Source organism: Electrona antarctica (genome assembly GCF_951216825.1).
Source record: "Electrona antarctica genome assembly, chromosome: 22".
Taxonomy (NCBI): Eukaryota; Metazoa; Chordata; class Actinopteri; order Myctophiformes; family Myctophidae; genus Electrona; species Electrona antarctica.
Window position 1 is genome coordinate 20,894,592 of NC_136805.1, and position 26,652 is coordinate 20,921,243.

General features: G+C 43.6%; 1 protein-coding gene across 8 annotated transcripts in view; it reads left to right on the top strand.

The window, feature by feature from the left end:
- Positions 1-16,186: 16,186 nt before the first annotated feature.
- LOC306915953 (myosin-binding protein C, fast-type-like) overlaps positions 16,187-26,652 on the top strand; it is a 50,115-nt gene continuing 39,649 nt past the window's right edge. For 3 of the 8 annotated variants that reach the window (XM_079493642.1, XM_079493643.1, XM_079493645.1), the window contains exon 1: positions 25,671-25,683. Coding sequence is in view for 3 of the 8 variants with exons in the window: in XM_079493640.1 (XP_079349766.1) it covers positions 16,317-16,338 (22 nt within the window). In the remaining 5 variants the exon portion in view is untranslated. Of the gene's footprint in view, positions 16,339-25,495; positions 25,509-25,665; positions 25,684-26,652 lie in introns of those variants that run through there. The other 5 variants (XM_079493641.1, XM_079493644.1, XM_079493646.1 and 2 more) reach the window with 4 other exon arrangements.

Sequence of the window (26,652 nt, forward strand, 5' to 3'; positions counted from 1 at the left end):
ACTGTAAACGAAGAGGGGGGCGAATGGCCCGACCTCCACGGCTCCGCCGGACGGGCGCAGTAGCCGGCGTGTGGAGGTGTGGGGCGCGTGAGGGGGGCTGGGAGGCCAAGCCTGGCCTGTCGCGGGGAGGGGGGGGAAGGGAAGGGGCGGGAGGGCGTCCCCGCCGTGGAGGCTGTGCCAGTCCAAGGGGCCGATCCAAATCCAGGTGGGCCGGGTTAAGACGATCTACAGAAATTAGTTCTGACCTGCTGCCAACCTCAACGACAAAGGTCTTGTCCCCAGCTGTCAGGACCCGGAAAGGGCCATCGTAAGGGGGCCTCAGGGGTCCGCGGTGAGCATCATGTCGAACGAAAACGTACTCCGCTGACTGCAGGGAGGCAGGAACGTGAGACTGATCCAGAAGCAAGGAACGTTGACGAGGAGCTGACCAGGGAGTCGTGGCTGAAGGGACGAAATCCCCCGGGACCCGCAGTGGCTGGCCGTAAACCAACTCGGCAGATGAGGACAGGAGATCCTCCTTGGGAGCTGTCCTGATGCCCAGCATATCCCACGGGAGCTTGTCGATCCAGGCATTGTCCGTGAGGGTGGCCCTCAGAGCAGCTTTCATAGCACGATGAAAACGTTCGCACATGCCGTTGCCCTGCGGGTGGTATGCAGTGGTGCGGTGGAGCTTTATGCCCAGGCCCTCAGAAACAGCAGTCCACAGCTCAGACGTGAACTGGGAACCACGGTCACTGGACAGGTCAGACGGGGCGCCGAAACGAGCAACCCAGGTCCCGATAAACACCCGGGCCACCTCAGCAGTCGTCGTTGAAGACAGCGGAACGGCCTCCGGCCAGCGGGTTGTCCTGTCCAACATGGTAAGAAGGTGGGTGAAGCCATGGGAAGGAGGCAGAGGACCCACCAGGTCCACGTTGATGTGGTCAAAGCGCCGTTCTGGCACCAGGAACTGTGCCAGGGGGGCCTTAGTGTGACGGTGCACTTTAGATCGTTGGCACGCCACGCAGGTGGTCACCCAGTCCCGGACATCCTTTTTGAGGCCATGCCAGACGAACTTGGCTGCAACCAGTTTTTGGGATGGTTTCCTGCCCGGGTGGGAAAGCCCATGGACAGCATCAAAAACACGCCGACGCCACCCACCGGGCACGACAGGCCTAGGCTGGCCCAGCGAGATGTCGCACAGGAGTGTGGCACCGGCGAAGGCCACATCCTGCAACTGAAGCCCTGTGATCGCCGTCCTGTAAGCCTGCACAGCCTGATCCGCAGCCATGCGGGCATAGTCGATGCCCAGATGAACGGCCCCAACGACGGCTCGGGACAGGCAATCAGCAACGAGGTTGGTCTTGCCGGCGACATGACGTATGTCTGTTGTAAATTCCGAGATGTAGGAGAGGTGACGCTGTTGGCATGCAGACCATGGTTCGGCCACCTTTGCCATGGCAAAAGTCAACGGTCTGTGGTCCACAAACGCTGTGAAGGAGCGAGCCTCCAGCAGAAACCGGAAGTGACGGACAGCCAAGGTAGAGGCCCAGGAGCTCCCGATCGAAAGTGCTGTACTTGCGCTCGTTGGGACGCAGCTGGCGACTGAAGAAGGCGAGGGGCTGACAGGCACCGTCGACCCACTGCTCGTGCACTCCACCGACGGCATAGTCCGAAGCATCAGTAGTGATGGCGATGGGAGCCCCGGGCAACGGGTGGGCTAGCATGGTGGCAGTAGCAAGAGCGTCCTTGGCAACCCTGAACGCGCTGTCCCTCTCCGGGGACCAGTCCACAGCATGCTTGGGGGCTTTGCGTTTAAGGGCCTCATACAGGGGTCGCATGACATGGGCCGCCCGGGGCAGGAAACGGTGATAAAACGTTACCATGCCGATGAACTCTTGGAGAGATCTGACAGTATGCGGCCTGGGAAAGGCTGCGACGGCTTCCACCTTCGATGGGAGGGGAACAGCTCCCTCACGCGTAACTCGGTGCCCGAGGAAATCAATGGTCGCCAGGCCGAACTGGCACTTAGCCAGGTTGATGATGAGGCCATGTGTGCTGAGCCGCTCGAACACAGTCCGGAGGTGCGACAGGTGCTCAGTCCTGGAGGTGCTAGCAATCAAAATGTCATCGAGAAAGACGCAAAGGAAAGGCAGGTCCCGCAACACTGAGTCCATGAGGCGCTGGAACGTCTGTGCAGCGTTCTTGAGTCCGAACGGCATGCGCAGAAACTCGAACAGGCCGAACGGAGTAATCACAGCCGTTTTGGGGATGTCCAGCGCGTGGACAGGCACCTGGTGGTACCCACGTACCAGATCCACCTTGGAAAAAATGACCTTCCCAGCCAGGTGGGCGGAAAAATCCTGGATGTGCGGCACTGGATAACGATCCGGCGTAGTCGCCTCGTTAAGGCGGCGGTAATCGCCACACGGGCGCCACCCACCGCCAGGCTTAGAGACCATATGAAGAGGCGAAGCCCACGGGCTGCTGGAGCGGCGAATGATGCCGAGGCGCTCCATGGACTCGAACTCCGCTTTGGCGATGTGAAGTTTAGCAGGGTCGAGACGCCGAGCCCGAGCATAGACCGGAGAACCAGCAGTGGCCATGTGATGCTCCACATCATGCTTTGCCGTGGACGACGAGAAGGTAGGCTGTGTGAGGACCGGGAACCCTACGAGGAGCCGGAGGTACTCATCTGCGGTGGAGAGCACATTGGACAGTCCGACAGCATCCGCCCCACCGAGAGTGCACGCGTACGAACAGTAGGTGGCCGCATCGATTAAACGGCGGTTTTTCACGTCCACCAGTAGTCCATAAGCGCACAGGAAATCCGCGCCGATGAGAGGAAAGGACACGTCCGCCAACACAAAGTCCCAGGTGAACTTCTGCCCACCGAAACTCAGAGACACATGCCTGGTGCCGTAGGTGCGGATAGGCATACCATTAGCAGCTTTCATTGGGGGGCCGTGTCCGGCGGCCTGCATGTCCGCCACAGTAGCCGGTAGGATGCTGCTCTGCGCACCCGAGTCACACAGGAACCGCCGTCCGGAGTTTGTATCCTGAATGAAAAGTAGCCTGCCAGGACTGCCAGCACACAGGGCCACTACCGTGCGCCGGCTCTGGCGTTTCCCGATGCGTCAAAAGAACACGGTGGTCGGCACCACTTGGCATTGGGGCCAAACCTTGCATGGTAATAGCACAAGCCAGTGTCCCGCCCCTGGCGTGGGGCTGTCGCTGCAACAGAGACTGTCGAGGCGTGGGGCAGTGGTGAAGAGGGCAGGGCAGGCTGCCATGCCGCTGCACATTGTTGCTGGCCAGCGAGGAAAAACTTGTCAGCCTCCGCAGCCAGGGCACGGCAGTCTGTTATTTTAGTGTTGGCCAGAGCGGCCCGTACCTGAGAAGGCAGCTGTCGCAGGAAGAGGTGGATGAAGAGGAACTCTGGCTTGTTTGGTACCAAGTTGCATTGGCAGCCATAGAAAATTCTTACCCCAGGCTAAAACCGGATGTGACGTTGTTGGGCGTTCCTGTCTTATGTGGTGTCAGTGTATGCCGCGGGGGCAAGCGCTTAGAATCTGTCTGACGTGCATGGGTGGAGCTTCATTTCCATCCACCAGCTGTCTAAAAACCAGGAAGAGATGCCTGCTAGAAGCGGCTTTTGGCCGCGCATGGAAGCCCAAGTGTGCTTACAGTACACCCAAACTTGCCAGGTGCCTTGTGATTGGTGTGGGTAATTTATAACACCTGTGGGCATGGGAGTGAAATATGCCAATCTAGGGCTATAGGCATTATACAGTTTTACAAGCTATACATTTAATAAATACCCTTTAATAGTGTTTTTCATTTTCTTTTTTCTTTTTTCACAGAATCAATTCAAAGGTGTTATGGTCATGACTCGCCACACCAGGATCCTGGAGTGGAGGGCTTGTTTCTAGGCTTAAAATAATTGATATAAATATTTTTGTAAATTTCTATGAGAAAAATTAATGGAAGTGGGTCCAGAAAACCAGACCCACTTCTATGCAGGACCTACCAACAACTGGATATTACCATAGAGATACTGTATGTATAATAATGTAGGTAGGGATACCTGTAAAAAGAAAGGAAAGATGTTAATGTATAAAACATTGTGCATAGAGGCAATGGGTTATAGGTTTATTAAACATCTCAGATCTGAATTGAAGGAATCATGGACTACTACATAGTAACAGCTCTACTGCAACACATTATGAAAATAATTGCTGTATGTTGCACACCAGAGGTCCTAGATTTAGAGTTCACTATCTGCTTAATAAAAGGTTTTCATGATGCTATATTGCTGATAGACTATAGCTGCTGTACTGCACATGATCTGTCTCCCTTAAAAACAAATCTGTATAATACTATGTATTTTTATTATTTTTACATTTTACTGGTGCATATAGCTATTTTCCATGCAGTTATGCAACTCTTAATTGTTAGAGCAAGCAATCAAGGTCCAGGGCAGGTAATTATTTGTATGTATTCAAAACTGTTTTAATTGGGACAGTTCACTTTCATGTTGCCATATTTGGTAAAAGTTTTATAAAAGCTATGCAAATGATAAAGATTTACATAACTCTATTGCCCGGGGGACTATGCCAAGTACTGTAAATGCACTGTAAATGCCAGAGGATTCTGGCACAAAGCCAAAACTGAAGACTTGTCAGCATATCAATCTTGACCTTTGACATTCAGATTTTGGGTTAATTGATGCATTCAAGATTCAATTCAGCTTTCAAGATTTTAAACATTATAAATGCTGATTGCATAATGACAAACATATCAAAGAAAATATGAAATTATTCGTTTAAACTTCACCCATTTCTATGTATCTTATCTTCATATAATTGGTCCTCACTAAAATAAAATCCTACTCTCATAGGAGGGCTGTGGAGTGGACACCCGCCTACCAGTGACATCATCATTACATCATTACATCATCACTGCTGTAACTGTGGTTTTAGTGCTTTTCAAATAGCCTCCGAAACCACATGCGTTTCTATTTCGAGGAAAAACAAGAGTTTTTTAGGGGTGCTAGCCACTCCTATGTCCAGCTTTGAGGGTTTGTGTAAACACAAACATTGAAGACGAAGGTGAGGACGCAAATTGTGATTGGCCAGAATGAGATTATGTATGATGATAACAGCACCCCTCACTTGACATGGGTGTGATTTTTAATAATACATGTTATAACCACTGGTGGAAAAAGTACTCACGTTTTTTACTTAAGTAAAAGTATCAATACTGTAATGTAGAAATACTCGGAAATACTCCGGAATTCAAAATGTACTTGAGTAAAAGTACAAAAGTATCGGCCTCAAAATACTCATATTGCAGAATGTCCCATTTCACAAGTTCAAAATGTATACATCTTTTGGAAATAGCAGATCTACTACTGTAGATCGGGTGTACTTAAGTACAATATATACTTAAGTAAATGTACTTAGCTACTCTACACCACTGGTTATAAAATATTTGTTGCAGGATGTACTAGATTATTCTTTAATACTTTTTAATTAGTCTTATACGTGTGTTCATAAATTTATGTATGTATGTAATGTAATGTAATGTAATGTAATGTAATGTAATGTATGTTTTTTATGTGTTGTTTTTCAAATGTATGTTTTTAAATGTATAGTACTAGAATTTCGCGGGCCTTCGGCCCGCTCATCCTAACGCGATGCGTCGCAAATGGGAAGAAGGCAATGGCAACCCATGATGTTTTCATTTATGCATTTGCTTGGAAAGCGCAAAGTTGCCAAGCTGGCTGAGTGGCCCTGTTTGGTTTTGTGTATGTGCGTATGAAAGCGAGCATGGCAAGGCGCAGGAACAGTATACTGTACTGTACTGTACTGTACTGTAAGTCTTTGTACTGTACTGTAGTCATGTGTACTGTACTGTACTGTTCTCTGTACTGTTGTATTAGTGTTTTTTTATTATTATTATTATTACATGGATTAATATTCAGATGTACTGTACTGTACTGTACTGTTCTCTGTGCTGTTGATATTATAGTTAGTAGTGTTGCGTTATTATTTATTATTATTATTATTATTACATTGGTTAATATTCTGATGTGAGCTTTCTTTCTGTACTGTACTGTACTCATGTGTACTGTAGTGTTCGCTGTATTGTTGATATTATTGTTGTTATTAGTGTAGTGTTGTTATTTATTATTATTATGATGATTGAAAGAGCATGGCAAGGCGCAGGAACAGTATACTGTACTGTACTGTACTCATGTGTACTGTACTGTTCTCTGTACTGTTGTTAGTGTTGTGTGCTTATTTATTGTTATTATTATTATTACATGGATTAATATTCTGATGTACTGTACTGTTCTCTGTACTGTTGATATTATAGTTATTAGTGTTGTGTTATTATGTTTTATTATTATTATTATTATTACATGGATTAATATTCTGATGTGAGCTTTCTTTCTGTACTGTACTCATGTGTACTGTACTGTTCTGTGCTGTTGTTATGATTAGTGTAGTGTAGTGTAATTGTGTATTATTATTATTATTATTAGCGTTTTGTGGCGTGTGTGTGTGTGTGTGCCATTTCAGCTGCATCGCGAGGCGATCCAAAACCCCCCCCCCCCCCGCGCACGCACGCACGCACGCACACACACACTGTACGTAGCTGTTTGTTGTTGCAGCGCGCGCGTGTGCGTGTAGTGTTGTTGTTGGTATCCATATATGCGCCTGGGTTTGTCCCGCTTGTACCACGCCAGGTGTCGACGCGGTCGTGTTAGCATTATGGTAAGTGTCCAAGTTAGAATCAGAGTGTGCGCTGTGTAGTTGTTCTTCTTCTAGTAAACAGAAGCCGTGTGTGTGTCACACCAAAAGTGGTGACCTATAGAATCCTGTACATAGAAGCATCACGCAATCGTCTCCCTCCCTGTGTGGGTCACGTGGTGGGCTGTGAGCCAATGGGAGAGGGAATGTAGTGTTGCCAGGTCCGCGTATTGTAAGCGAGTGGTAGTGTGTGTAAGTAGCGTGTTGAATGGCATTTTTTTTGTGCTTGTTTTCATAGACGTGGCAAGAAATTAGGCGGGGGTGTCGGTGCTTGTGGCGTGTTTGTGTTTATTATTGATGTTGATGTTGTTTGCGAGTGTGGACGGGAGCCGGCTGTAGTGGCAGTGCGATGACAGTTTTTACGCGGCTGGTGTCGAGTGTGGCCGTGCGGCGCGACATGAGGAGATAGGGAACCAACGACGCGGAGGGTAAGTGTGTCACGTGTTAGTGTGTTGTTGCAGTGTGTGTTGCAGCGTGTTGCAGCGTGTCAGTGACGTAGTAGCTGGTGCCTTTTGTTCCTGTCCTGGGGACACCTCCTGGGGACACCTTTTCAATTGTATATAAGATGTATTGTTTTTATATATGTGGAGCCTTAGCTGTGCTTTAGGGCAATGGTTCCCAACCCGTGGGTCGCTCCCCACATGACTTTGGGAAGGATCCCCAGATGACAGTGGACCTTTTTTTTAATACTTACCAGTAAGACGCCCTGAGGGCAAGGTTGCGTGCACGCATCCGCCTGGGTGACAGCAGACAGCACTGACGGCATGGGGGGTCAGATCAACATATAGAATGAATTATGTACTGGCCATATATGGAGCGTGTCTTTAGGTCAGCTCCATATATGGAGATCTAAGGGTGGCAGAAGACCTCTAACAAAATGGAATGTCTCAACTCTTTCATTCCAAGTGCTTGTCACGGTGGGGATCCCCAGTTCAAATATGATTATTTTGGGGGGTCACGGCCTGAAAAGGTTGAGAACCGCTACTTTAGGGCACAGCTAATGGGGATCCTTACAAATAACAAATAAACAAATGGTTAATGTGAGTTATTCTTTGGATTGCTGCAACTGAACAGGATCTGAAGGTCCAGAGGGCACTTGCCTGGAATGCCCTGCATGGGATGAGGAGTGTGGACATCTGACATGGGAGCCGAGCTCAGCCGACCTCAAGAGTTCATAGCCACAGTGGAGTCAGTAGTGCTGTATGGGGAGAAATTGACTCTCACAGCACAGCAGGAAAGGGCCCTGTTTACACACGAATGCTACAAATGGCACTAGTGTCACATGGGCAGACCACATCAGAAATGTAGACCTCTACAGGGACCTGTCATGGGTCACAGACAAGGTCAAACAAAGAAGGATGAGGCTGGCTGCATGGGCAATGTGTCATGCACCTGGAAGTGGTGTCAAGCAAACGGACACAGTGGGAGCCAACCCAGGACACATATAGGAAAGGAAAGAGGTGCACCACCTACGTCCTACGTAGACACGCGACAGTGGAGCAACAACACCGCAGAGCTCAAGACCCTGATGCTAGACAGGAGGGGGTGGAGGGCAGCGATTCAAGTTGGTGCTCAGTAGTTCGCACTCTCGCATCGCATCGCCATTAACACAGAAGTACTCTCGAGGACCCATCCATACCACAGGCCCCACAGGCCCCAGTGCGACTGCACTGCCTGCACATCTAGATCTACAGTATATTTACAGTGACGTTTAGAACAGCAAAGGGTAACAGCTAACAACGCCCCTTAGCTGTTCTAAAATCAGTTGTATACCAGGGCCTCTTGGGGCGTATTGTTTTGGTATAGCACAATGCATATACAAAGGCAATTCAAAGTGCCTTTGAACGCACGCACGCACGCACGCACGCACACACGCATGCACGCAAACACACACACACACACACACACACACACACACACACACACACGGTACTGTACATGTACTGTAAGTCTTTTCCACAAGATGGTGCTATATAGTAAGACAAGATTCCCATGTGTTTCATTATAGGAAAGGACTCAGAGAATAGCAGTAGTGTTTTGTAATCAAATACATATTTATAAGGACTTTCATGAATTATAATGTGGATGCAACTGGCAAAGTGCCAATCAAAATCAATATTTCATCAATCATATTGCAAGAGTAACCTAACTCTGCAGTCGGTTCCTATATCAGACTGAATGCTTTGCACCACGATTTAGCCCATTGAAAACTCCAGCTCTTTAGATATATATCTTGGCAGAATACAGTTGGAGGCCATCGATATTGTCCGTTTCTTTTTGCTGAGGTTTGCGTGATCTGCGCAAAAGGACAGTTAACCACCGAGTGGCGCGCCCGAGTGGCGCGCTACGAGCTTGTAGGTCTGCTATTTTTGAAAAATCGTGAAAATATTTATTTCAGAAAACTGGAGGATTTAGAAGGATTTTTTTAAATTTTGAGGTCAGGCCTAAATGGGTCAAATGATAAGGGACAATGGGCCTCATGCGCCAATAAGTTCCTAACCTTTCCTCTTACATTTCTTCCTAAGTGAATTCCTAAGAGAAGTCCAGTCAGATTCATGAAACGTTCTTAAGTAGGCAGAATTGTTCGTAAGCATGTTCTTATGATGATGAATCCAAATCCTCGTAACTTGAAGGGGTGTGCCAGTTCATTCAAATTATCATAGGTAGACGCCCCACATATCCTAATTAGCATCCTAATTAACATAGGGAACCGCCCCACCAATCCCATATAAGGTATTGGGAATTCACTTTCCTACCTGTGTTCACCCAGGTGGGTGTAGTTTTGCATGACTCCATGGCCTTGCCTGCAGTCACACCTGTGTGTGATTGCAGCTCACAGGACCTCACACATAGAAATAAAGTTGATGTCAAGAATACCTAAACTAAAGTCTAAATATGGTGGAACAACAGACTCCAAACATTAAAAATCAATAATACTGTGGAGGTACTGAAGTGAACAGAAATTTTCACATTTTCAATATTTCAATATTTTCAATATTCATGAATGTATTTTATTATTTATCTCACAATAGTCAACTGGGGGGGGGGGGGGGGGTGATGGGGGGGGGGGGGGGGGGGGGTTATGTGGTGGGTATGGTGCGTTTGTTTGGGTTGGGTTGTGAACTCTACACCAGTGTTTCTCAAACATTTTCATGTCAAGGACCCCCAAATTGACATGCATTCTGCAGACCCCCATATGAAAATATTTTCTGCTAGGGTAATGTTTTGAAGATTTATCAAAATGTTTTGAAAATAGCCGATCTACAAGCTCAAAATGGGCAGTAATGGGACGCGTTTGTGAGCTTGTAGATTGGCTATTTTCAAAGTATAAAATGGGATTAAAGTGGTAAAATATTCCATATTTTGCTGTGGACTGCCTGGAACTTCCTCAAGGACCCCTTGAGGTCCTCAGACCAAACTTTGAGCATCATGCAGATGGCGCTGTTTTCCCTTTATGTTTTCAGATTGCACTTAAGAACGAAAAAGGCACCCTAAGAGTGCTCCACAGTGTGCGTAGATTCTGTTCTTACCTACGAACAAATCACAGCTAAGAAAAGATTGAGGGATCCCAAAACCTTCTTAAAAACTTCCTAAGTGGGTCTAAGAACAAATTTCCTCTTAAGAACTTCTTAAGAACGGTTGGCGCATGAGGCCCAATATCGATGGCACCCAACTGTAGGTTAACCCCATTGGGCCTCATGCGCCAACCGTTCTTAAGAAGTTCTTAAGAGAAAATTTGTTCTTAGACCCACTTAGGAAGTTTTTAAGAAGGTTTTGGGATCCCTCAATCTTTTCTTAGCTGTGATTTGTTCGTAGGTAAGAACAGAATCTACGCACACTGTGGAGCACTCTTAGGGTGCCTTTTTCGTTCTTAAGTGCAATCTGAAAACATAAAGGAAAAACAGCGCCATCTGCATGATGCTCAAAGTTTGGTCTGAGGACCTCAAGGGGTCCTTGAGGAAGTTCCAGGCAGTCCACAGCAAAATATGGAACATTTACCACTTTAATCCCATTTTATACTTTGAAAATAGCCAATCTACAAGCTCACAAACGCGTCCCATTACTGCCCATTTTGAGCTTGTAGATCGGCTATTTTCGAAACATTTTGATAAATCTTCAAAACATTTCCCTAGCAGAAAATATTTTCATATGGGGGTCTGCAGAATGCATGTCAATTTGGGGGTCCTTGACATGAAAATGTTTGAGAACCACTGGTTTAGAGTTTACAACCCAACCCAACGCACCATACCCACCACATAACCCCCACCCCATGCACCCACCATCATCCCCCCCCCCCCCCCCCCCCCCCCCCCCCCAAGTTGACTATTGTGAGATAAATAATGAAATACATTCATGATTATTGAAAATATTGAAATATTGAAATATTGAAATTTTCTGTTCACTTCAGTACCTCCACAGTATTACTGGAGTCTGGTGTTCCACCATATTTAGACTTTAGTTTAGGTATTCTTGACTTCACTCAACTTTATTTCTATGTGTGAGGTCCTGTGATTTCTGTGTGCTGCAATCACACACAGGTGTGACTGCAGGCAAGGCCATGGAGTCATGCAAAACCACACCCACCTGGGTGAACACAGGTAGGAAAGTGAATTCCCAATGCCTTATATGGGATTGGTGGGGCGGTTCCCTATGGTAATTAGGATGTTAATTAGGATATGTGGGGCGTCTACCTATGATCATTTGAATGAACTGGCACACCCCTTCAAGTTACGAGGATTTGGATTCATCATCATAAGAACATGCTTACGAACAATTCTGCCTACTTAAGAACGTTTCATGAATCTGACTGGACTTCTCTTAGGAATTCACTTAGGAAGAAATGTAAGAGGAAAAGTTAGGAACTTATTGGCGCATGAGGCCCATTGCCTTTCCTTTATACTTTGTCACTTTAAATTATAGTAGCCCTACTATAGTGCACTTCTTCCTCAAGTGGTCCACAGGGGGGAATGTAATATGTAGGCCTATGGTACCTTGGCCTACCATATATTTTACATTTAATAATATGTTTAAAAATATTTCATAAAGACAGAGAAACAGACTTCAGCTGGAGATGAGTTCCATTGCAGCTGTTGCCACCATTCACCCCCAGGCAAAACACACGAGTGGAGGAGAAGTTCATGTTACATTATAAACAAATGTATTCAGGGAGTCAAATTAAGTCATCACTAATATCACTTTGCTATAAATCACTTTGTCTACATTTTGATCTGGCGTGCTAAATGGAAAGATTCATTCGTGTGGACGGGCTGTAAATGACACACCAACGATAAAATGTAAACCAGTTAAAGTTCAGTCAAATGTTACTGTGCAGAGAGAAACCTATACGGTAGAACATACATATAATATTGATGGGTAAAATAAACAAAGAATTCAAACAGATGTGTTTATTTTTTGCTTTCTAAAATGGGGGGGGGGGGCATGAAATAAAATACTGACGACTGGGCTATATTATGTTAAGATCATTAGTTAAATATTTGACAGCTTCTGAGCTTGTAGATTGGCTATTTTCGTGTATGACACTGGCACGCAAGTATAAATCAGGCATTTCACTGATCAGCCTGGAGGTGGTTGTAGAGGGGAGAACCATAGGGGGAGAACAGGGAAAACTATGCTTTTCTGATGTGCTTCTGTGCTGTTTCTGTAGAGCGGGGCCTTTCTGCAGGGGGGGCCCCGACCCACAGGTGGAGAACCACTGGTCTATAAAGCAAAAAATGTTGAGCGCTATAACTGCTGAGTATAGCCTACCATAGATTTTATTTCACTGTATAAACATAATAATTTGCCGCTAGGCCCGCTATGCGGTCCTCGCATAGAGTTTGGGCTGCTAGGCGGTTACTAGCTCTGGTCCATAGCCTGCACTTTGCTGCCGTTGCATTTAGGCCATGGGACTGTTCTCATCCCGCCGTCGCATGAAATGCAGACCAGCCTCTAGCGAAAATATTAAGAACGTTTTACCTATACTCACCAATACAAAGGCGGCTTGTGTAACTAGAAAGCCTTAGTGGACGCACTCTAAGCCCCCCACCACATGTATAAAATGTACTTTTTGGCCAGAAAAGGATTGTTTTTTGTAGTTACTCCACTGCACCCTCTACCTATATTGCGAAGAGAAAACCTCATAGACAAGATTTTTCCTACCAGTGAAAAAAAATCCTTTCTGGACAAAAAGTAAATTTTATACGTGTTTATACGTCTCATTTCATGAGACGGCAGGAAGAGAACAGTTCCATAGCCTAAATGCAACGGCAGCAAAGTGCATTAGGCTATGGACCAGAGCTAGGCGGTTACCGTTTCTTGTTCCCCACACAATGATGAAGTAGGTTGGTGTCCTGACTCCTCAGCTATGATGGTACCATCGAATCACACAAACTCATATTGGCTGTTTATATCTTTCCAGTAAATGATATGTAGCTTGCGGAGTTAGTTCAGTCAGATATACTCGAGGGGTTTCATGCCGTGCTCAAGGGCGCATACACATACTCAAGGGGTTAATATGCTGCATTACTATGTGGGTGTATAAGTGTGTGCAAGACCCACACGTCATTCGCTGATGTGGCAGTCAGCTGACCAATTGGGCGGGCTACATAAAATCACTAGACTGCATGCTCTTCCTGCCTTCCTCTGCATATCGTTCCTGGTTGTTATGTGAGGTTTGCTCCCTCCACCACCCCAGCACCACCGGTGGTCTCTGTCATTTGTGTTCCCCATGGGGTTTTTTATTGTATATCTATCTCCCTGCTCTTTATGTTTTATGATAATGGTGTTTAATCGTGCCGAGCAGGGAGAAAATGCAGCAGAGCCGAACGCCAAGATAAATATCATATGCACACTTGTATTCTCATTCTTAATAAATATTGGTTAAATCTATTCGTGAGTTGTCTGACTGAACTGTATTCAGTATTCACACCAGGTCTTGGCTCCCACAAAGTTTCCCAGAGTAGTTGGTTTTATGAACACATCAGGTGAAGAAAGATATTGTTAAGAATATTGTGCAGATGGCAAAAAAAGTTGGCTTTACAGTGTAATATTTGGTAAGAATACGATTATACTATTGTAATGGCATGGCAGGACGAATTTGCACACCAGAATGCCACAGTTACATGTCATCACTTTAAGAACAGGTATACGTATTTGTTCAGTTAAGTGCAACATTTGGCTGTTTTATAGTAAAAATAGATAATTCAATAATGGTGACTAATTTGCATTTAAAGTGGTACATGGGATATTTGTTGTTTTTTTGTTTGTTTATTTACATTATTCCATCAAAAACTCTACAGACTACATGAATGTGCAGCAAGGAGCCCATGTGTCAACAACATCAGCCATGCTTTCATTTAAAAAAAATCACACCCGTGTGAACTGAGTGGTGCAAGGTCTTATATAGCCTGATCAGCTGTGGTCTGACGTAATGTCAGTGACCATGGTAACCATGCTCACCTGTGCACGGATACGTACACAGGTACACGGACACGTACACAGGTACACAAACATACAGACAAAGCTGGTTGTTGGAGTGGTTTGCACCACTCAAAAAGTAAATAATTATAGTAGGCCTATTTCAATTACAGTGAAATCCAGTAATCTTTTCTTTGAAAGGCCGTGCACATTCTATTTTACCTCGGCCCTTACACACTCTTGACATCAGTCTCAATCTTAAGAATTTCCCCAAAACGGGCACGGTGGCACAGCCGGTAGTGTTGTCGCCTCACAACTAGAAGGTCCTGGGTTCGATTCCCGCTGGGGACGCTGTGGGCGCTGGGAGCATGTACTCTCCTCCGCGTCATCAGTGCAAAGCGGGGGTTAGCGAAAGGGCCTTTCTGTGTGGAGTTTGCATGTTCTCCCCGTGTCCCCTAGGGTAGTTAGTAGGTAACCTCACAAAAAACTTGCAGTAATCATGTTCTCTAAACTAGATCCCCCTAGCCAGCCGGGGCGCCTGATAGAGGGGAAAGGAACTGGTCAGAATAACGTGTTCCTTCCTCGCGCTACGTCCGGCCGGGGAAACTCCTCCCTGTCAGGTGAAAAGAAGCAGCTTGGCCCAGGATTACATTAGCTAATTGACACTGGGTGAAAAAGAAATGGGTTGCAAAATCGTGGGATAAAAATTATTAAAAAAAAATAAAAAAAGAAGAATTTCCACAATTAGCAGGAGAGCAGTTCAGTATTGGGGTGGCATGAGAGTGTGAAATGGAAATTAGGGATGCCTTCAGCCTACGCATGTTATCTAGAAGCTCTGATTCGTAACGCCACCTTTTAATCCACCTCTGGCTCTATCATTGTCCACAGCAATTTCCGTCACCTCAGCTGAAACTCTATCCTTTGGTGGTCTCGTGTGGGGGGCATGTCCTCATGGAACATTCACAGATTTACACCAGATCTGATCAGTAGAGCACTTGTCTAAGTTGTCTCCACAGAGTCTCTGGCTGTTGAGACATGCACATTTCTCCTTTGCTGAGGGGTGGTGGGTGGTGGGAGTGACGAGCAGTAATGAAGACATTCCCCGCACATGCATTTTCACCACAAGATGTCACTGAATATGGAGCCAGACACTGCTGTTTGAGGTAACCTTAGAATGAGTCACTATGCAGCCTGGCTCGGGCCAGCTGAATGTTGGCACAACATGCTGTGCAGAAGCATACAATTCTTTCAAATTTGGATTTGATGTGATCATTTTTAATATTAGATTAATATTATACAGGAGGATGTTATTAAAAACAGTGATGAACTTGATTTATACTTTCATACTGCGAGTTATGCTTATGCAATGATCATCAATTCTGACTAGACCTGGCTGGGTCAAATAACAGCTGCAAAGAATGCTCAAAAGTTGTTTTAACCAACTTGGAGCCCCAAGTCGGGTGAGTTTACTACCAGGGAAATTTAGACATTTTCAGATAACTGGTAATGTGATTACATAAACTTCCTGGGGTTGATTGTAATAGCTGGCAGCACCCATCTGCATCTACTGTGAGTCAAGTGCAGTATGAAGTCAAAATAAAACAACTATTTGTGAATACTATACTTGATCCTGATCTGGCCTTAATCCGGTTTTGAGAGGCGACAACTTCTACGTTTTGGGGTACAGGTATGTGGTGTTAATAAAGTGTCAGAGATGCGGTTAGATTCTGGTCATCTCATGGCACACAGTAGTTCGGTCTCAAACGTGAGAGCAGCTCAACAGGTTTAGTCAGTCCATCAGTCCATCAATCTCATCGTTAAAAGGATAAAACCTCTTTCGGCACCACTTCCCTCTCTTGTCTCTCGTACCTTCTCACACCCTCAAGTCACTCCCAGTGCTTCATTTCCCTCTAGTCTTAAAGAGTTTCAAGTGACTGCCTCTCCTCCCTCTCTCTTGCTCTCCGTTCCTTGCTCACTGGTGGGTGTGGGTGACTTGAGTGCCAAGAGAGCTTTGAATAACAGTGAGAGGGGATAGAAATAAAAAGGAATAAGCACCACAGGACCTCACTCTTCTAGCTGTGAATAGAAGACAGTGGGATAACCATGACCGAGCCTACTGATGCAGGTACAGTAGGCACATCATTTTATAGAAAATATCTTTTATGGTGATTAATCTGATGACAGGATTCTAGGTGTGAAAATGATTGATTGATTGATTGATTGATTGATTGGTGAATGGGTAGATGTTTTTAAAGGGTTACTCTGATTGATTGATTAGTGAATGGGTAGATGTTTTTAAAGGGTTACTCTGATTGATTAGTGAATGGGTAGATGTTTTTAAAGGGTTACTCTGAATGGATATGTTGAAAGTACAGTAATTACAGCTGTAGTATTACAGTATTGCTGGTACTGATATGGTTTAAATTCAGCAAAAACACATCTTTGGATGCTGCAGAGCCCAAAATGTTTGATATGGTGCAATGCAATAAAAAGAAAAACGTTTGTTAAAAGTAATTCACCTACTCGCTTACTTATGATCGCAGCTAGCCCTGAAACATGCAACTGAAGCCAGTTTTACGCGATCGCTACATTTACACTGAAAACGTGTATATAAACATTCAGATTTCAAATATAAAGTACTCACTACGTGGGCCACGGGTGTTAGGAATTTGCTGGGACAGCGATTATCATTGCTGCATTCCACGTTGTTTAATGAAAAGCATTTTTATCCGAGCGCCCTGGCTACTTTTCTCAAACGGGGTGCGTTCGGAAAACTCACAGTTGCACACCGGGAGCGCACTCGCCTATTAGTCTGTATTGGCAGTGCGGTCAGCGTGCCTATATCGAACACACCCAGTGCCACACTCCCCCCGGCCGATAGGGGCGCGTAGTTGAAAGCCAATGGCAAAAAAGAAAAGCTCGGATGAAAATGCCTTTTATTAAACAACGCGGGATGCAGCAATGCATCCCGCGGGCCACGTGGTGAGTAATTTGAAATCTGAATGTTTATGTAGACGTTTACAATCGCGTAAAACAGGTGGAAGTTAATCCATGACGCGTACCATGGCTAGATCGCAGCCATTATTTCTTCAAACTAATACATTCTCAGTTGTAAAATATAGAACGTTAACTGAAATAAAGTGATATCAATTATATCCAAAATATATCATCAAGCGAGTCATGTTGAAACCTTAATTTTAATTAGCTAATCAATCAAGTATGACTATTTCTACCGTCCCTATAAAGTTGAGGGGCGCTCTTATTATCATCATAACTATTATGACACTATGACGTAAAATTCTCCATTCATTGTCAATGGGAATTTAATGTTTGTGTAGGACAAAGATGTGGACAGACATCCAAAGGCTGGATATAAACACTTGACTCGGGAGAGCAAGAGAAGGCCCTAAAAGAGAAGTGTAACTGGGGAAGAGCATGTGGTGCATACTGGGAATCAGTGCAAAATATGGACACACGAACAGGTGGTAAAGCCTGTGTAAAGTACTGATGGAAGTGGACTGGTTTATAAATGCCCAACTGGGACTCTTGCCTGCTGAGGAAGCACTGCACTAATGAACTCCAGGAGGTCCAACCTCAGAGCTGTGTTACATTTGTCATTTAAACTTCTAATGTGACCTAGTTAATAATCACTGCAAGGCGGTAGTGCTAAAGAGGAGACAGCCGATTAAGATAACCTCTGACTGATGTATCAGCGAGCACTAATAGTTTAGGCTATTGGTATTGGAAAAAACAACAACAGTTGAACATGCACCCGGTCTCTCATTCATTATAAGCAAATAAGTTGGAGTATACTATCGCAACATTTGGTTCTTTTAGTGCAATTACACAAAATATAAATAAATATCATGCCAAAATATTAGGAAACGTCATCTGACCACTCCTACAGTGCAACACTATACTGTATGGCAAGTGGTTTCCGGGAAACCACTTGCCAATTGGCAACGGCACATGTTGATTGACCTTTGAATGCGGTACATTGTTGAGCAGGTACTGTGACATCAACCCAGGAGGCCGCTATAATGTGATAATGCTGGCTGAATTTGAACCTATCAAAAGATTATGGCAGCTTGAGCTTACTACTGTATACACCAACCCTACCACTCAAGGTCTTGAGGGACTCTCCTAATTAAAATACAGCACTTAATGCATAAGCAACAACAAATCCCAAAACACCCAAAACTTTTATTTTTGCGTGTGCTTTCAAAGCCCAAGAAAATAGACCCAAAGCATAATGTTAGCTATGCATCAAAACACCAACAAAATAACATCATTTATTGACATATTCTGTATGTTGAATGATGTACTGCAATCCAACAAGCGCTGACATTTGGCTGCATCGTTATCAAACAGAATTGACATGAAGTGAAAAAGCACTATATATTCAATCACTCTACAGAAGTCAAAGGTGGAGCTAATGGAGAGCATCGTCATGACATTTTACACCATGACACAGTTTAGGAAGAGCTGGTTGTTTGGGGTATAATTATGGCTCGTCTTAGTTGTCCTCTCTGGTGAGCCGTCTGTCTGTCACTGCCATGATTATGTAACCTCTGATAAGTGATGGAGAGGATGACATATAGAGTGAGAATGTTAGCCGTTAATTTTTACGGGAACCAAGGTCATGTTACTGCAAAACAGACCCCCTCACACGCATGGCTTGATTGAGGCCCAGACTGCAGTGGACTGTGCTGTTGAATTAAACTGATTGGGCTCTGGTATGGTCATTGGTAGTTGGTTGTCATGGTATTTCCATACTCATCTGTCCTGGTCCTCATCATTATTTAACAACTAAGAACCTATACAGTATATAGTTACTGCGAGAGTGAGGTCTAGCCAACACCAACTCTATGTGAAAACAGCCAATCTACAATCACACAATGCATCGTGGTGCGACTGTGAGCTATAATGTATGTTCTTTTCATATTTTGGCTGTACAAAATAACCAGACTCTAGTTCTAGCCCGATTCATACATCCACGATTGTTTGGGAGATTGTAGGTCAGCTATTTCCGGCGTGTGAGTGCGACACTGTTGTGCGACGAGGCATAAATTAGGCTTAACACAGATACACCTCAAAGTTCTGAGTCCATTTTTACACTAGCTCTCACAGGATGCGGAATTTGGCACTATATTATGATCACACTTTGATCATGTTTGCACTCTGCCTTTGGCAGCAGGGCTCAAATGCTGTGTATGTTTCAAATTCATGAGCTCCACTACTTTGCTTTCAATGCAATATTTGTTGGAGAGGAAACAGAGCTCCAGAGCTTGTGAAATCTAGGAAAGTAAATGCAGATTTAATGAGTTTTAAAATATTATGAATAAGAATTTAGTTGCATAATGTGTGTGCGTGCGTGGGTGGGTGCGTTTACTGTGTGTTTACTGTGTGTGTATGTTGGTCTGACTGGCCCCCTGATAATTAACCCTATTCTTAAGGATGGTGGAATTATGAGCAGACCCTGTTTGTGGTGTGTGTGTGTGTGTGTGTGTGTGTGTGTGTGTGTGTGTGTGTGTGTGTGTGTGTGTGTGTGTGTGTGTGTGTGTGTGTTTGTGTGTGTGTGTGTGTGCCTGTGTGCCTGCGTGCGTGCGTGCGTGTGTGTGTGTGCGTGCATATTCTAAGTTTATCTATCTATCTAGATAAGTACGTACGTACGTACGTACGTACGTACGTACATACGTACGTACGTACGTACGTACTACCTACCTACCTACCTACCTACCTACCTACCTACCTACCTACCTACCTACAGGTCTACAGTATCCTCGTTTTACTTAGAAGATTAGATGGACCATAGTCTGACAACCATTCCTCCTCTCATTTCCTTCTTTCAACCTCTGTTGCAGTCCTCCCTCTGCCAAGTTAAAAATAACGCCTCCAACCGCACCCCATAACCCCTGAACTTTTCTCTTCCATGTTTTCCAGCAGCATATCAAGTTTTGTGAGTCGTATGATATCCCACTTGCATCTCTTAACTGTGCTAAATCATGATGTAATCCCTCACCGCGTTCTAGAAAGTTCTGACCACGTGCTATGCATGGTTGCTCTCTGACAAAACAGATATACTATAGCTCCAACAAACGTACTAAAATACATCACCTTAGAAGCATCATTTGTGCTTCAGTTAAAAAGTGTGACAACTCGCACAATATACAACATTTTCGACTAAAACAAATGACTTGAAAATTCGTAATTTCGTCACGTCTCACAACACATTTCCACCTAAGCATACATATAAATTAGGCTTCAGCAGGCTAGTCAACGGGTGTGAGGAAAGGACCTAAATGGAACGACGCTATATTTCATGGTAATAAATCCTTTCAGCGTTGTGTCTTGATGACACATTATGAGGGTACATTAAAGTACAGACACTCTCTGAAGTTCCCCTGGTCCTGTCCAAGTGCTCATCTGTTTCAAGCTATAAATACTCAGAAATCCAATCAAAGTCACAGAGCAAAACCTACAGTATTGGAAACTATGTGAGGTGCCACTTGTTCCTCTTTCACAGTGCATGAATATGGCAATTTTGCTTTGCACATGGATGAGTGCCAGACCCTGTTTGTTACACGTCACCAATGTTTAACTCTCCAACACTGACTACGTGATGAGGACGGCTCTGTAAGCCCCATGAGGCTTTCAATACCAAACCAAGCATAGAAATAAGAGCATGACTTAATTTGCTGTGAATAAATGTAATCAACAATACCGTAATTGACTGTATCATTACCCTGAGGCGGCAGGCCCCCAGATGTAGCCTTATAAGACTCCTTTGAAAGGTTACTGTGTATGGTCATGTTACATCAGTGCTGGATCACATGTTGCCCTCTAAATATAGAAAGCCTACAACTAAATATACCAGTTTCTCTGTGCAAAGCTGAAATGCTATCTATAATGGAATAATTGCGGCGCGATTCCTTGCTAATTGGTGGAGCTGCCATTATTAGAATATCGTGTGGTTTACTTTTACTCAGTCTCATTGCTAACTTAGGCAACATGATGAGGTGTTACCATTTGGGCCTTAATTCTACTGCATCATGTTTGTTTTTTAGATCCATGCAGTGATTAACATGTTAGCTTGTTAAATCATTTGCAGACTTTTCAGCTGAATACTTCACAGTTAAAGGAAGACTTCGCCCATTTTTAGAACCCACCTACCTCACCGGTAGAGGGGTTTCTGAACTGTCCACAGCCCTCCTCTGAGACACAGACAGAGTAGACAAAATTTATACCATATTTACCATGAGCATTACTGAGGACCAGTATACGAAGATATATATATCACACCACTGAAAGTGTGGAGTTGAAACACTGTGGCTGTCTAAAAGTTCTGGTGTATGCATTTGGTAGGCCTACTCCTAACCAATGATATCCGTGTGAAAATGTATTGATTGATTGATTGATTGATTGATTGATTGATTGATTGATTGATTGATTGATTGATTGATAACCCTAACCCTTTAAAGTACAGTTTGCAAAAAATACAGATGTAGGCCTACAGTTATTATACAATAATGCTAAAAAGATCACAGAAATGCCCCTGCGGGCTTGTTCCCATTGCGGTCCTGTGTATCCAATTGATCAAGACTAATAGCATAACAATACTATACAACAATGGAATGACCTTGATGGTCTACTTGTTTGTATATCATGCTATACCATAGATAACTGTTCAATATGTAAACAGCCACACGTGCCAAACGTCTAGGACTGTATATCAACTTTGACAATGAGAGAACTGGTGATTCATAGACGTTTGACAAGGTCAGGTGACCACTTGACATCTGTCAATAGGGGACATAAAACAGGTCATAAATAAAGCTGAGCTGTCCTTTGCGACTCCTCTCCTCTGCCTTTGTTTTCATATGCATAGGTATGTAAACTTCCCCTCTAAATTCTACAATCATTGCCTTGAGGACAAAACCATAAAAATAAATGCATTGTAGTATTGAAGAACCTTTAAGAAGTCATCTTTTTATAGTACAGTAGAGTAGGTAGGTATCAATACGGTAGGTGTTGATAGGAATGTGTCTGGAACCAGAATCCAAGTACATGTAGTTATACTAGCCTTGCCAAACATGTATCAATTACATGCATCCGGCAGTTTACTAGTCACAGTAATACATGCATCCGGCAGTTTACTAGTCACAGTAAAATAAAATACTATCTACAACAAGAAGCTAGAGGTTCACAAAGGTTGACAATGTGACTCATGAGCTTGTAGATCTGATATTTTTGCTATTTCAAAATTGTAAAAAGAAGAAAACATTTAAAAATGTTGCCTAATCAATTGAAAGGTTTTTGAACTCAAGCAGATGTTACATAACAGTCTGACCAGATTGATTTCTGGATGTAGTCAGCAGGGTCTAAGTACAGTAACCTTATCTTTGGTCCTTAGTGACCTTGGCTTTTAAGGCGGTGCCCGTTCAGCACTGGCCTACTTGGAACAATGCAAGTTGGAAATGCGTGCCCCACCCAGATATTATGTCTGTGTCCCTTTTATGCCCATATATGGAGTTCCTTGTCAGGCATGCCCAAATATGGAGTCTATGCAGACGTCAGAATGATGCCAGAACAGGCCAACTCCACAACCGTGGGTCTGCAAGACTCGACACTGGGCACTGAACCCCATGTGGCGATGTGGAATGCGTGTGTCGAATGATTCTCGAGTTACGTGGATTACACACAGACAGACGTACAGAGACTTGGTGCATTTATAGATAGATATGTTATATTTTCAGGTTATTATAGCAGCAATATGCTATGTTATTGTTTTGTCTTGCAATTTTCTCTGCAAAATGTAGTTGAGTTAAGGGGGTGCTTGGATTCAGAAATCAGGGAGATTTGTACTGTAAAAAAAAGTTTGAGAACCACTGGTTTAGAACATAGGGACACACGTCAGTTTTTAAGAAGTTATAGGGAAAGATTGTTATGAGGCCAACTGCAAAACATGATGTAGTTTTATCACAACAATAAATATACAGAATTAGAAGTAATAATAGTTTATACTAATACTAATATAAAAAGTATTTATGCAAGTATTAACAAACAAATATAGCATATTTGTGGTGTGTTAACTGGCCCCTGTTTACAGGAGTCCCCAGCTGACCTAGCACTGGTCCATAGCCCTAATGCCCTTTGCTGCCGTTGCAGGTGCGACTCTTGGCTTCCTGCCCTCGCATGAAATGCAGACCAGCCTCTCCTTGCGAAAATAAAAGGAACGTTTTACCTACTCACCAATACAAAGACGGTTTGTGTCATTAAAAGCCTACTTTCCTTACGCACTCTGAGCCCCCCACCACGTATATAAAATGTATAAAATGTATAAAATGCACGTTTTGGCCAGAAAGGGATTTTTCACAGAAAGACAAAATACTTTTAGTTACTCCACTGCGCCCTCTACTGATATTGCCAAGGGAGAACCTCATAGACAAGATTTTTCCTTCAGAATTTTTCTGTCCCACAAGTGCATTTTATACATGTGGTGGGGTGCTCCGAGTGTGTCCAGTAGGCGAAAGTAGGCAAGCCGCCTTTGTATTATTGAGTAGCAAAAACCTTCTTTATATTTTCACTACAGGCGAGACGAGAGGCTGGTCTGTATTTCATGCGAGCGCAGGAAGAGAAGAGTAACATAGCTCTAATGAAGGCATTAGAGCTATGGACCAGAGCTACAGCTGACCCAACCAGTCTCACCCATAGAAACAAACACAATGAGAGACTTGTCACTTACATACTTGGATAAAGACTTACATAGGAAACAGCCATGTTCATGATATACTTTACTTTATTTGTTTATTTAGACAGACCACTACATTTTAATGAACAATACATATCATGTAATAGTCAAATAAATATAATTTAAAGGTGGTCTAAGTGATAGGCCTACTGTATTTTTTTTTGTTTTGTTAGAATAAGTGTTAAATAACTCTGTATTCCTATAGTAATCTGTAAGTTCAGTAACAGAGGACTTCTCATCACTCTGGTTCTTACTAGCAGAAAATAAATACCAATTTAATCAGGAGAGAGAACTCACACAGGTTAGAATTGGTAGACGATAAACAAGTGAAATTAGAGGTAATGAAACAAAAACAGAAAATTGACAGACAAAATTGGAACTGGAATACTATATAAAATCGAAGCCGATACATTGGTTATTCTCTCCTGACTGGATGAAATTGGTGTCCCGCCTAAAACGTTTTTTTTTCGGTTTTCCAAAGAGCTGGAGAGATGGGAGACGCCTGTCACTGAACAAACTATAGCAATGATAACCATCAGAATATAGCATTTTAACTTTTTTTAAAAACACTCATTGTTTAAACAAAATAACTTCATCAACAGCACCTTAAATCAAACATAAAGAGAGCAACTCTAGTACAGTAAAACAGAGGTTGAGTCAAACCATTCAAGGCAACAGCAGACAACCCAGAGGAACTGCAGAGTGACTTCATCATGTCACAAGACACCTTCTGTGGCCTTTCCATGGCATTACAGTAATGTAGTAAGCCCTGCACAGACGGCTGGGGAGGGGGATATAATATTCATCTATTTCAGATGAGCGTTTCACTTTTCTTTTACCAACATTGGGCCACAACAAACAAACTGACTGTATACTCACAAACTGAGACCTTGCTTCCACCTCGTCCACAAAACAAAACTTGGTAAACAAGAAATATACTATAGCCTCTCCATTCCTTAAATAACTGGACGATCAAAGAACCCTGAGATCAGTTTCAAAGTGGGTTGTGACTGAGGTGTGGTTTGTGCACTGTCACACAGTTCCCCACCTTGGCCATTTTTGTCTTCTTACTTGGCAGCTTGAGTTCTTGATTTACTGTCAAGAACTTTACAAGATGACTAGCTGCACTATGAAATCAGATATACTCTTAAGCAAACATATCTGAAATGGTCAATAATAAATATTAAGGATATCTGTTGCAGAGCAACAGCTGAATAAATATAATAAAGTAGGGCTGGAGGGGGAACATGTTTATGCATTGGTTTTCAAATGAGGAAAGACTAGAAAAAAATAGCCCTTCAGGAATTTGGCCCGGTATAAATACGTATTTGGTATAATTATCTATATAGGGATATGATGTGCTCCATTTTCTTCTGTAAATGTCAGTGTATAAGTCAATCTTTAAACACCATCAAGAGGTATATGACACCGTTTGAATTCATTATTAATGTGCTTATGACACTATGACAAAACATAAAATCTGTAATTCCTGTTAATTTTGTTTTCTTTCTTTCAATCTTTTTCAGCTGCCCCAGAGAGAGGGGGTAAGTCACCTTCATTATAACACTATATAGCCTAAGCCTTCTGACCTTTTCTCTTCACCCGTACAGTACATTGTTGTCCCACTAGTGACTTGATTATGGTTGTCACCTTCTCATGTGTGTTCACATATCCATGTCAACTGGCCGTGTCGTACAACAGACGCCCCGCCTCCTGATGGTGTGTAATGAGCATGTGCCAAATCAATCCCTAAGCTCGAATTGTGTACTGTGACTTGTATGCCAGCATGCCATATATAGTGTGCTCAGAAATGTTGTGTTTTCACAAATACACATTTGCATTTGTAAGGTTTGATAAAAGAAATGTACAGTACTGTGTAGCCTTGTCAAATATTGGTCCATCAGCTGTTTAACCACTTAAACCCTACATGTATATAATCTGGGGTCCCCCAGGGGTCTATACTTGCTCCACTCCTGTTTCCCCGCCACAGCAAATGCCCATATAAGCTCACAACACATTATTCACATGCTGTGAGCTTGCTATTTTTGCCCAATGTTCGCCTATTATGACATGCCCAGAATAGGAGTTATACGCGAGGGTTCATGTGGTTAGAGGCAGTCTTACTCAGCTGCTCTGGGGAAATATTTGGTGCAATGTACAGTTGGAGGCCATCGATATTGTCCTTTTCTTTTTGCTGAGGTTTGCGTGATCTGCGCAAAAGGACAGTTAACCCATTTTGGGGCGGGAACCCCTTTTGGTGTTTTAAACATTGTTATAATTTAGCTATTGAAAAATAGCAGATCTACAAGCTCATAGCGCGCCACCGAGTGGCGCGCTACGAGCTTGTAGGTCTTCTATTTTTGAGAAATCGTGAAAATATTTATTTCAGAAAACTGGAGGATTTAGAAGGATTTTTTTTAAATTTTGAGGTCAGGCCTAAATGGGTCAAATGATAAGGGACAATATCGGTGGCACCCAACTGTACTGTGATGTCTACAAGGCCATGTTCATGTGTGGTCGTACCGTGTCTGCACTGGGTTTTATGTGTTGCCTGTAACCGACGACATACATGTTCAGCTGTTGAAGTGTGTTTAAATATACATGTTCTAATGAGCAAAATAGTGTTCTTTTTCATTAGTGTTTATAATTAAAATCCACTAATTTTAGTTGCAGAATTTACAGAGTGAA